The 13,191-nt window shown below is 37.6% G+C and overlaps 1 protein-coding gene across 1 annotated transcript in view; it reads left to right on the top strand.

Annotated features, from left to right (window-relative positions):
* The window catches only part of sv2a (synaptic vesicle glycoprotein 2A), an 85,276-nt gene that overhangs the window by 29,238 nt on the left and 42,847 nt on the right, over positions 1-13,191 (top strand). Inside the window, exon 2 of the mRNA XM_056475690.1 lies at positions 5,304-6,026. Coding sequence (XP_056331665.1) covers positions 5,429-6,026 — 598 coding nt within the window. The 5' untranslated portion in view covers positions 5,304-5,428. The remainder of the gene's footprint in view (positions 1-5,303; positions 6,027-13,191) is intronic.

The following is a 13,191-nucleotide window of genomic DNA, read 5'->3' as shown; positions in this document are numbered from 1 at the left end:
AAAATATTTGTTGAATTTTATTCCATGTGAGCGTGATTGTACTATATATTGTGCAGGGTTTGCTTCGAGTAACAAGGGAAACATGTCAGTGTGTTTTATTGTCATTTTCATCCCTACAGTCGCCATTGTTTTCGGTGTATTCACTCACTCATCAAAGGCACAATAGTGTGACAGGATTAAACTGAGGTGTTGAGCAGAGCAGCGACAGATATCTGAGACTGTCTTTTTTTTTCATCTGTCACTGAGAAGGCCAAATGTCTGACCAGTTCATTATCTTCACAGACGTCCAGCTGATGAGCTCTATTCGCAACCACAGAGAGAAAAAGAGCAGGCAGATTAGACCAGAACATTTAAAAAGACACACAGGTTTGCGTGCAGTTTAAAAAAAAGAGGAATAGTGGCATTAGAAATGGGAATCATGAGTAATTTAACTATATTGAATATGAATGTATATATTTTTTTGGTATTAGTAAAAATAAATTGTTTTATTTTATAAGATTCACTTTTTAAGAGGTTTAAACAGTTGTGTGGCAGCAGTGTATGAATATAGCCAGCCTCTAATGGTAAAAATTAATTAATTCTATTTGTTTATAATCGCACTTGATAAAAACAGTCTGCAGAAACACTTTGATTGGCATTTTCCTTTTCTACATGTCATCAGAGGGGGGAAAGCCCCACCCATTAGTGATGATCTCTCCCTCATTAGCATAGACAGCCCTGAGTGAGAAGCAGAGAAGACTTTTCGAGTCATATCTACTGAAGATAATAGCTGCGTCCCAAATGGCACACTATGCACTTACACACTCAACAGCATAGCATATGAATGTAGTGTCATCCCAAATGAGTTTTTTTTACTAAGCGGAAATTCAAACCGTTTCCCAGATGACGTTTGACGATTGCCAGATTAGTGAAATAAATGATCAAACTACCAAATAATACCTGCCCTGAGTATAACCGCATTTACTATCGGAGGCGGTGTAATCACTCTCGTAGAACACTGCTTTCACAATCCAAAATAAATAATGTAATCCAACATCAGTGCCTGAAAGCTCCGCCCCTTCCACTACGTGAGCAAAGCAGCGGCCGTTGAATGCATGAAGTGTCCAACATTACACACTAGGGGTGGGCGGTACACCGGTGTCATAGTCATCATCGGTGTGACATTGCGCCACGACATGGATTTTCTAATACCGTCAATACCGTAATAAATCAATTATGCGCCTTGAACGGCTGCATTTACATCAATAATAGCTAATTCTAAATAATAAGGCATTCAATTTTCTTCAAACGTTCAGTTGTGGTCTGAATACATGTCCTTATACTACAGGGCTCAAAATTGCAACCATTTTGGTCGCATGAGCGCCCGAAATGTAATCTATGCGCCCTCATAATATATTTGGGAGCATTTGTGTGTCTGAATATAATGGTTGTAGTGCAATCTGATTTGATTTTCTCTAAAAACTTGCTGAATCGCTCTACCCTGCTGCTGTATTGGTTCATAGCTGTCAGTCACTCAACGCTTCCCGCTGTCAGATAACAGGGAGCTTTTGTTACAGCAGGAAATGCAAACGGCTGAAGAGTGAAAAGTGCACAGGTTTGCAAACCTCACCTAAAGTTATAATAATAATAATGGCGCAGATGACAGCGATCATGACATGAGGTAAATGTTGCTCCGCCAGCTGAGATCAATCGAGTGTTTTCGGAGAAGGTGCCCGAATCTCGATGCATTGCATTCACCGCATGTTCAGCGCAAATGTCCCCTAAATATAAAATCTAACACTGTACACATCATCGCCAAAGAAACTCACCTTTACTAAGTTTATACTGAAACTACAGCTCATAACAGCGGAATTGCGCTGGTGGTCATCGCGAGAATCCTGCTCTGTCTGCTCATAAATTGGTGCGGCTGACTCGCCTGCTTTATTCCACCAACACAGAGAAATGAAGATCAGCTCATAACGAGACTGAGCATTTACAATGACCCAAACCAAAACTTTTAAAGAGTGATAGAAGTGAGACTTTCTTTTGTCTGTTCTTCCTTGAGATGTATATTATTTTGCTATTGAAAGTAATACCATGATATTATACCGTCACCGTTCAAAAGATGAAAAATACCGTGATATTAATTTTAGGTCATATCGCCCACCCCTATTACACACTTCATTTTACCAGCTGAATAAGCGCATCATTCATGTAATTAAAGTGCACATATTCTTTCTAGAATTTCAGTGTGAATGCGCTACTTACACTATTTATACTACAAAATGGCAAAGAATAGTGCAATTTGGGATGCAGTGAATGTCAGTGACTGAGAGGAATTCTAGGAGATTTAGGATACAGAAAAGAACACTAGAACTCTATAGATGACCTTCTTCTGAACCGCTTCATTTCAGTTTTTCACAGAGACAATGTTAGTCCTGTTTTGAATCTGCCACCATGCTGAAGTGCAGGCTTTTATAGCTCCGCCCTTTTTGGGTTTTTGTTTTAGTTAAAACATCACACACCCACTTTGGGGACATCGAAGACTTATTTACATCTTGTAAAAAGGGGCATACAGTCGTAGATCTCCTTTAAGACATTGGATTGAGCAGAAATGTCATCAGTAGCTCACAAATTAAAACTAAAAATTCTAAAATATAAGCGTGTTTTTTCATCTTTTTGACTATCAAATCTCTGACTGTTTGATGGTTTTCATGCTGCAGTGAGGAAAGATGTGTTGTCATCATCAGCTCTGGTTGTGAATGTCCTCTTCTTCAGCTTTGCGCAGTGAAAGAGCGTGCCGACAGATCTTTATCGGAGCTGTAGAGCTCATAAGTAGCCCTGAGATATTATTAATGCACCTCAATTATGTATATTAGATTATTAATGCAATAACTGGATCCAGACCAATTCCAACAGATTGTACAAGGCAACACAGACTGATGGTTTTGTGAATTTCCCTCGGGGACATTTTAATCGGCCCTTAATCGGAGCTCGACTGGTTCCTGAAAGTGTTTTCCTGCAGAATGTAAAGTGAAGGAGTGAAGGTCAAGCGGAGAGCGCCTGCTCCTCTTTACATGCTGTCACTGTTTTCCGTGTACTCATTTGTAATTGAATTTTAATTTGTTTGTAATATTTTCTTGCTCCTGTCACAAAAGTGATTAATCATCATTTGCTGGAAAACCCTGCTGAAGGTAAACTCAGTGTGTAGGAGCTGTTTAACATGAAATAGTTTTTCCAAGCTGGTTATTAGCTGACCCAGGCTGGTTTAGATAGTTGAGTTTGGTAAGACCTGTTTACTTCAGCTAGTAAAACAAACAATAGCTTGTAGATATATATCTAGTAGGTGAGCATAGATTAATTTTTTGTATCTAGATTAATCTCACTGTAATCTGGGAATTAATCTAGATTAAAATGACTCATTTGAATTCTTCCAAAGGCATTCAGAATATGTGTGCTACTCAAATAGCGACTAAAGCAAGTCTTTGAGAATGAGTTTCTCAAGCCAGGTGGTGCATTAGACCAGGGGCTCATCTCCTGTTTCCAAAATGCATCACAAACTGCTTGAGAAACTTTTCTACTATGATAATTGGTGATGAAAATAAATCATGTTTAATAAGATGTACTTGTGTTTACTAACGGTTTATTCAGTTAAACATGAATGTTGAACTGTAGGCCTACATAAGCTCCAAACGGCGATTTTTGATGACCTTAATCCGACTAAAGTCATAACTGAACTAAACAGAAATGGAATTAAGACATGTGGAGTATGCATACTGTATATTAGAGGCATTATTGAAGTAAACACCGCAATCAAACTATTACCGTCATGTAGGACTTATTGCCATATTTTCTGACAAGATCCACACACACGGCTTGAAAAACAAATAAGACTTTCTCCAGAAGAAAAAATATTATCAGACATACTGTTAAAATTTCCCTGCTCTGTTAAACATTATTAGGGAAATATTTAATAAAGGAAAAAAAATTCAAAGGGGGGCTAATAATTGTGACTTCAACTATATATATATATATATATATATATATATATATATATATATATATATATATATATATATATATATATATATATATATATATATATATATATATATATATATACACACAATTTTCACTTTTCACTTTTTTAGAACATTTTATAAACAATTTCACAGAAACTGCAGTAAACATTAAATCTTGAGGTAGAAAGAATGATATTTTATTTTCTTGTAAAACATCATTTGTTTCATTTATAACTTTGAATTTTTTTTTTATTATTTTTTTTACATTATGTAACATCTGTCTAAAAGAGCACGAGTTGAGCCATTTTCAGTGTTTTTTTTTTGCATTGTGATATTATTTTCAAAAGTTACATGAAGAAATAATTATTGTAATACAATGAGTTCATTTGATATAAATGAGCATAAATAAAGCACAAATGTAAAATCATATTATGTACAAATATTTTTAAAAGATAAATGGTATAATTTTGTAAATATTATTTTTTTATTATTTTTTTTATATAAATAACTTGATTGTAAATGAATTTGACATTTTATTTTTATTTTTTGATACAACTTGATATCTTGTTTCAGTGAGCATAAATGCAGGACAACTATGTAAAAATACTTTAAATGGATTTAAATGGAATTGATTTTTATATTTTATTTCTTTGTATTTAATTTTAGTTTTATTTTATTTTATTCTAAAGAACAAACATTTTTCATCTCATAAAACTAATTTTATATTATTTAATAGTTTTTTGTATTATTGCCTAATATGAAAAACAATTAAAAATGTCAAAGTTGTCAATGTGAGTTAACCCTTCACAGACTGACATATTACATTTGAAACAATATCTAATTTAATTTGACAAAGTTTTTGTTTTATTTTATTTTATCTAATTCAACTGGACTTAAAAATAAATAATAATAATATAGTAGAATATTTCAACCCACATGGTCTTCATTAGGTCCTGAAGTTGAAACAATGTCTTTTGTAAATTGTCTTTAGAGAGCAATAGTGGCACTGTGCCGATATTTGTTGCGTTTGAATGTGAGAGTGTATGGATGTTTCCCAGTACTGGGTTGCAGCTGGAAGGGCATCCGCTGCGTAAAACATATGCTGGAATAGTTGGCGGTTCATTCCACTGTGGCGACCCCTGATAAATAAGGGACTAAGCCGAAGGAGAATGAATGAATGAATGAATGAATGACCACTGCATTGTCATTTGACCATACAAGATAACAGTACACTGTTACATCTGAAATGCTCTAAAGAGTGTGTCCTCTTAAATAAGTGCCTCTGTTTTCCTCTATTTCCAGACTGCCGTGTAGAGTTGTTCACCAGCAGTTGCTGTCCAAGGTCCTGAACTCCTCCAGCCCATGCAAACAGGCAGCTCCTGACACCCGGCTCCAGCACTCTTTCCACCGACGCACAACCTCCAGCCATGGATGAGGGTTACAGAGACCGATCGGCCTTCATTAAAGGCGCTAAGGACATTGCCAAAGAGGTCAAAAGGCACGCTGGGAAAAAAGTGGGCCGCCACATGGACAAGATGACCGACGAGTACACCAAACGCTCATATACTCGCTTTGAAGAAGACGACGATGATGACGACTACCCCGTCCAGGCTCAGGACGGCAGCTATTACCGCAGTAACAGCAGGGCTAATGATGATGAAGGAGCCCACAGTGACTCCACAGAAGGCCACGATGAAGACGACGAGATCTACGAAGGCGAGTATCAGGGAATCCCTAGAAATGACTCAGTGGAGAAGGCTGACCGGCAGGTGGGCGCAGTGGGACAGTCTCAGTTTCGGGACATGACGCAGTATGAGGGCGAGCGCAGGAAGGACCAGGAGGAGCTGGCGCAGCAGTACGAGACCATCCTGCAGGAGTGCGGCCACGGACGCTTCCAGTGGACCCTGTACTTTGTGCTGGGTCTGGCCCTCATGGCGGACGGCGTGGAGATCTTCGTGGTGGGCTTCGTTCTGCCCAGTGCTGAAAAAGACATGTGCTTGTCCGAGCCCAACAAAGGGATGCTGGGTAAGTCAGGATTGGTTTGATTGGCTTTTATTGACGGCTTCTAATATAGAGCGCGCCTTTTGGTTCTGGAAGTGTTGTTTTTCCTTGTTTAGTTTTTCCCATAGGACTGTGTTTGGTTGATACATGATACATTTCTAGGTTTTGTTCTTGGGCTGGTCCCTTAAGGTTATTTTGGTTTATATTTTGATACGATCTAAAAATTTAGCTGCACATTTTGGTTTAGTTTTAGTTCATTGCGATTAATAGTTTTGTTAGTTTTAGTTTTATTTGAATAGGCTCGTTTTACAAGACCTTTAGAGTTTATGGATGGATAGATAGATGGATGGATGGGTGGAGTGGATGGATGGATGGATGGCCAGACATCTGGATGGACAGACAGATAGATTGATTGATGGAAAGATGAAAACATGAATAGATAGATGGATTTATGGACAGCTGGAAATGATAAATGGATAGATGGATGGATGAATGGATGGCTGGCTGGATGGGTGGGTGGGTTTAGTGATGGATGGATGGATGGACTGATGGATGGACATACTGACGGATGGATGGATGGATGGATAGATGGATGGATTGGTGGATGGATGGATGGATGGATAGATGGATGGATGGGGAATGGACGGATGGATGGAAGTTTGAATATATGGAAGAATGGATGGATGGCTGGCTGGATGGGTGGGTGGGTTTAGGGATGGATGGATGGACTGATGGATGGATGTATGGATGGATGGACATACTCACGGGTGGATGGATGGATGGATGGATGGATGGATGGATAGATGGATGGATTGGTGGATGGATGGATGGATGGATGGATGGATGGACATACTGACAGATGGATGGATGGATGGATGGATGGATGGATGGATGGACGGATTGGTGAATGGATGGATGGATGGATGGATGGATGGATAAATGGATGGATGGATGGATGGATGGATGGATGGATGGACGTTTGGATATATGGATAAATGGATGGCCAGACATCTGGATGGATAGAGGGATGGGCTGATGGAAATATAAAAACATGAATAGATAGATTCATGGACAGCTGGAAATGGTGAATGGGTAGATGGATGGATGGATGGATAGATGGATGGATTGGTGGATGGATGGATGGATGGATAGACGGACTGACAGATGGATAGATGGGGGGATGGATAGATGGTTGGATATATGTGTGGATGGATGACCAGACATCTGGATGGATAGATGGATAGATTGATGGAAAGATGAAAACATGTATATATAGATAGATTAATAGACAGCTTTAAATTATGAATGTAAAGATGGATGTATGTATGTATGGATGAATAGAGCTAAAAAATTGAGTTACTGTTTTTGAATCCATTCAACAAAACACAGTGTCTGGCAGGAGCTTAGCAAAAATCATGTTAACTTAGCTTAGCATAATTCATTGAATCTGATTAGACCATTAGCATTTAGATCAAAACCCTAATGCTAATGGTCTAATCAGATTCAATGATTTATGCTAAGCTAAGCTAACATGATTTATGCTAAGCTCCCACCAGACTCTGAGAGGGGATGATTGATTTCTAAAATGTAAAGCTTAAATGTATGCATGAATAAATGAATAGAGCTAAAGAGTTGAGGTTTGTCATTTTTGAATCCATTTAGCCAATCTCTGGGTCTGGCGGGAGCTTAGCATAATTCTTGTTAGATTAGCTTAGCATAATTCATTGAATCTGATTAGACCATTAGCATCTAGCTCAAAACATTTCAAAAAAGAGTTTAGATAATATTCCTATTTGAAGCTAGACCCCTCTGTAGTTACATTGTGTATGAACACTGATGCAAAAGGAAAAGGTTAGGTTAGAAACCATATATTTAGTTTTAAAAAGTCTAATTTTGCAGTTATGAATAAATATATCCAAATGTTGACGGTATGGAAGCAAAGTCCCTTGATTATTACTCCAGAAAGACAGTATAGTTCCTTACCATTTCGGCCCAGAAAATAGCAACTTTTCATTTTTCATGTCTTGGTACACAGTGTAACTTCAGAAGTGTCCAACTTTAAATAGGAAAATTATCTATACTCTTTATTTGAAATGTTTTGAGCTAAATGCTAATGGTCTAATTAGATTCAATGATTTATGCTAAGCTAACATAACACGATTTATCCTAAGCTCTGGCCAGACCCTGGCTAATAGGGTGAATTGATTAAAAAATGGTAACTCAAATGTTTAACAGCAGGGGACTTGTAAAATGAGCCTTTTCGAAATAAGTGGAACGTTCCTTTAAAATGAAAAACGCCACTAATATTTTTAGACCTTTCTAAAAAATCCCTCTAAAGATCCCTCTAAAACCCAAGCCTGAACAGGTTTGGATAACAACTAAGACTAGAAAACCAGCTTTGTCTGATGAAAGATGATTGAGTGTTTGTAATGTGTTTCTACAAGGATAGATAAGCTCTCTATCCAGTGGTCATGTTTTCTCATAGCAAAATAACTTTTTCTGTGATATAAACAATTTATGCCTTCAGGCCAGTTTCCACTGTCATCTTGTGCCCAATTCACCATCTGTCTGTCCATCCAGCAAGGACACACAAGCCTTCATCCTGGTCGAACCCGGCGCAGCATTGACGCAGTTTGAGCTATAATTAACTAACAATAGGCACGCTGAACGGCACAGTGTGCTTTCATGCTTTATTCTGACTCCCGTGGTCTATGGCAGTCCATTTTCGCTGATGGTGTCCTTGAACACCATGTTTCTTATTCAAAATAAGCTAGTGCCATTACATCAAGATCAAAAACGGCTTTGATTAAGTGTTGCTGCTGTGTTTGCTCACTGTGTATCCTTTGGTTGCCTATTAAATGATCTTTTATGTGATTGTTGTGACATTAGTGACGTGTTTTCTTCACACCATCACACTATCGGGTCACAATGTGAGCTCGTTTGCTCATGTGAGCACTTGTTCATTGATATCTTGTGCCCGGGTCTCAGCTGAGCGTGTGTATGTGTGTGCCATTGGGGAGCAGGGCCCTTGGTCTCTCCCCTGTTACAAAACAGCCCTGACTCACGCACAAGTGCCGTCCGCATCACTAGGACTGCTGGGTCCTAGTGCTAAAACGTTTCTATGCACGCGCAGCTGCAGCTCTGCAGCAGAAATGCCTCAGCCTCTGTCGCATGACACGCTCCAATCAAATCCAACAGCGTGGATGTGTGGGATGAAATGGCCCGCGGAGGGTTTTTTTCTGCTCACTGCACCCAGCAGTAAACCTGCAACCATGTTCCCTACTGATGGCCTTAAATGCAATGAATGATGCCTTCTTGAGAGAGGGGATTGTGTTATTTGGGTTGGGCAATATTTTTAATAATAATAATATTTTTTGGTGTTAATGATACTAAACTTTGATCTCATTATATGTTATGACAAATGAACATTCAAGGAGATTTTATTGTTTGATGTTCGTTATATTCATTATTTGAATATTTATATTCATTTATATTTATTATATGAATAGATGGATGGAGGGATGGATTGATGGATTGATGGATGGATGGATGGATGCATGGATGAATAGGTGGATGGATGGATGGATGGATGGATGGACGGATGGATGGAAGGATGGTGGATGGATGATCATACATCTGGATAGATAGACAAATGATAAGATGAATAGATAGATGGATTTATGGACAGCTGGAAATGATGAACGGATAGATGCATGGATGAATGGATGCATTGATTTTTGGATGAATGGATAGATGGATGGACTAACAGATAGAAGGACAGATGGGTATATGGATGAATGAATAGACGAATGAATAGATAAATGGATGATACACAGATAGAAAGATAGAAGGATGGGTGAATGGGTGGATAAGCAAACAGACAGCTGTAGATAAGGAGATTTTATTGTTTGGTGGATTTATATTCATTATTTGGATGGATGGATGGATTTATGGATGGATGGATGGATGGACATGCTGACAGATAGAAGGATGGATAGATGGACAGACTGACAGAAAGATGGATGGATGGATGGATGGATGGATATATGGATGGGTGGATAGATGACCAGACATCTGGATGGATAGACAGATGAATAAATAGATGGATTTATGGACAGCTGGAAATAATGAATGGATAGATGTATGAATGGATGGATGGATGCATGGATGGATGGATGGATGGATGGATATATATATGCATGGGTGGATGATTGACCAAACATCTGGATGGATAGACAGATGAATAAATATATGGATTTATGGACAGCTGGAAATGATGAAGGGATAGATGTATAAATGGATGGATGGGCAGACTGACAGATGGATGTATGGATGGATGGATGGATGGATGGATGGATGGATGGATAGATAGATATATGCATGGGTGGAGGATTGACCAAACATCTGGATGGATTGTTGGAAAGATGAATAGATAGATGGATTTATAAACAGCTGGAAATGATGAATAGATGGATGGATGGACTGACAGATAGAAGGATGGATGGATATATGGATGAATGAAAAGATGTATGTATAGATGAATGAGTGTTGATAGATGGACAGACAGACAGATGGATGGTTGAATGGATGGATGGATGGATGGATGGATGGATGGTTGTATGAACGAATAGAAAGATGGATGGTACAAAGATAGAAAGATAGAAGGTTGGATGAATGGGTGGACAAGCAAGCAGACTGTTGGAAATACATGGATGAATGAATAAATGAATGTATGGATAATAGATGGACAGATACTGTAGAAGGATATATGCATGAATGGATGGATGGATGGATGGATGGACTGACGGATGGATATTTGGATGAATGAACAGATGAATGGATAGATGAACGAATAGATAGATGGATATACGGACAGCTGAAAACAGTGAATGGATAGATGCATGAAATGATGGATGGATGGATGGATGGATGGATGGATGGACTGACAGAAAGATGGATGGATATATGGATGAATGAATAGATGATTGTACAGATGAATGAATGAGTGTTGATAGATGGACTGATAGAAGGATGTATGGAAGGGTGGGTGGATGTATGTATGCATGAATGGATGGATACATGGATTAATGAATGGATAAATGAATGAATACATAGATGATGATACACAGATAGAAGGATAAAATGATGGATAAATGGGTGGATGAGCAAACAGACAGCTAGTGATAGATAGATAGATAGATAGATAGATAGATAGATAGATAGATAGATAGATAGATAGATAGATAGATAGATAGATAGATAGATAGATAGATAGATAGATAGATAGATAGATAGATAGATAGATAGATAGATAGATAGATAGATAGATAGATAGATAGATAGATAGATAGATAGAAAAGTAGATGGATGGATGAATAGATATGAATAGATGGATAGATGACCAGGTGAATGGATGGATGAAGACAGAAAAGTGGAATTATAAATGGTTGGTTACTTAGAAAGATGGCTGGATAAATGAATGGATAGAGAGAAAAGGAAGTAGAGAGAGAGAGAACTCTAAATGACAGCAGGCTGTATGTCAGAGTGTGTCTTTAGCTGTGCGCAGTTGCGGAACAGATCTGTGTGTTTCAGTGAGGGTGTAAGGTGTCGCCGATGCACTTTGATGGAGCACGTTTTGTCTGTTTCTCAGCAGTACACCGTACCACACATTAGCCCGGGTAAAAATGAAGAACAGAATACACACAGACCCGCCACAGTCCACTGCGCTCCCCTCATCTGTGACGCAGAGAGACACTAGCAGAAAGGGAAAATAGCTCTATTAATAGTCTCCCAGCCCCTCCCCCGCTTTCTCTCTCTTTTTTTCTCTACTTCCTCAAGCCTGGAGCTTGTGTGCTTTCCTGTCACTGTGTGGAGAATCACAGTCTCCTCTCTCGCCCTTCCCCCTTTGCTCTTCTATCTCTCAGCTCAATTCAGTTCTGTTAATTTCATTTCATTTCATTTCATTTAATTCATTCCAATCCAATCCAATCCAGTTTAATTCAATTCAGTTTAATTCAGTTCAGTTCGTTTCAGTTCAGTTCAATTCAATTCAATTCAGTTCAGTTCAGTTCAGTTCTGTTCAGTTCAGTTCGGTTCAATTCCATTCTGTCCGATTCCGTTCAATTCAGTTTAATTCAATTCAATCCAATCCAATACAATCCAGTTCAATTCAATCAAATTAAATTAAATTAAATTAAATCCAATTAATTTCAATCCAATTAATTTTAATTCAATCAAATTTAATCCCAATTCAATTCAATTCAATTCAATCTAGTCCAGTCCAATCCGATTCAATTCAATTCAATTCGATCCAAATCAATTCAATCCAATCCAATCCAATCCATTGCAATTCAATTCAATTCAATTCGATTCGTTTCGATCCAAATCAATTCAAACCAATCCAGTCCATTTCAATCCAATCCAATACAATCCAGTTCAATTCAATCAAATTAAATTAAATTTAATTAAATCCAATTAATTTCAATCCAATTCATTTCAATTCAATCAAATTTAATCCCAATCCAATTCAATTCATTTGAATTCAATTCAATTCAATTCAATCTAGTCCAGTCTAATCCAATTCAATTCAATTCAATTCGATCCAAATCAATTCAATCCAATCCAATCCAGTCCATTTCAATTCAATTCAATTCAATTCAATTCAATTCAATTCAATTCAATTCAATTCAATTCAATTCAATTCAATTCAATTAATTTAAATCCAATCCTGTTCAATTCAATTCAATCCAATTCAATCAAATCCAATCCATTGCAATTCAATTCAATTCAACCCATATATATATATATGTGTAAAAAACATAGTGAACACAGTAAATAGTAGTAATAAAAATATTATTATTAATAATAATAATAATAATAATAATAATAATATTAATAATAATAATAATAAATCAGGGCGAACTACATTTTTACAATCAACAATTTTGGACAAAAGTAATAATAAATAATAATAATAATCAGTATATTTACAATGGTTCATTTATAACCATCTAGATGTGTGTGTGTGTTTGCACTGATGTTTATATTGGTCTCCTCTCTCTTCTCTCTCTCTCTCTCTCTCTCTCTCACTCTCTCTCTCTCACTCTCTCTCTCTTTCTCTCCCTCTGAGAGGAAGGAGGCGGAGCTCAGCTATCTCCAGGCACTTAACCCCGCCCCCTGCACATCCGAG

The sequence above is a fragment of the Danio aesculapii genome, chromosome 16 (genome assembly GCF_903798145.1).
Source record: "Danio aesculapii chromosome 16, fDanAes4.1, whole genome shotgun sequence".
In the NCBI taxonomy this organism is placed as follows: Eukaryota; Metazoa; Chordata; class Actinopteri; order Cypriniformes; family Danionidae; genus Danio; species Danio aesculapii.
Note: the sequence above shows the minus strand (reverse complement) of the source record. Positions and strands in the feature narration are given on the sequence as shown.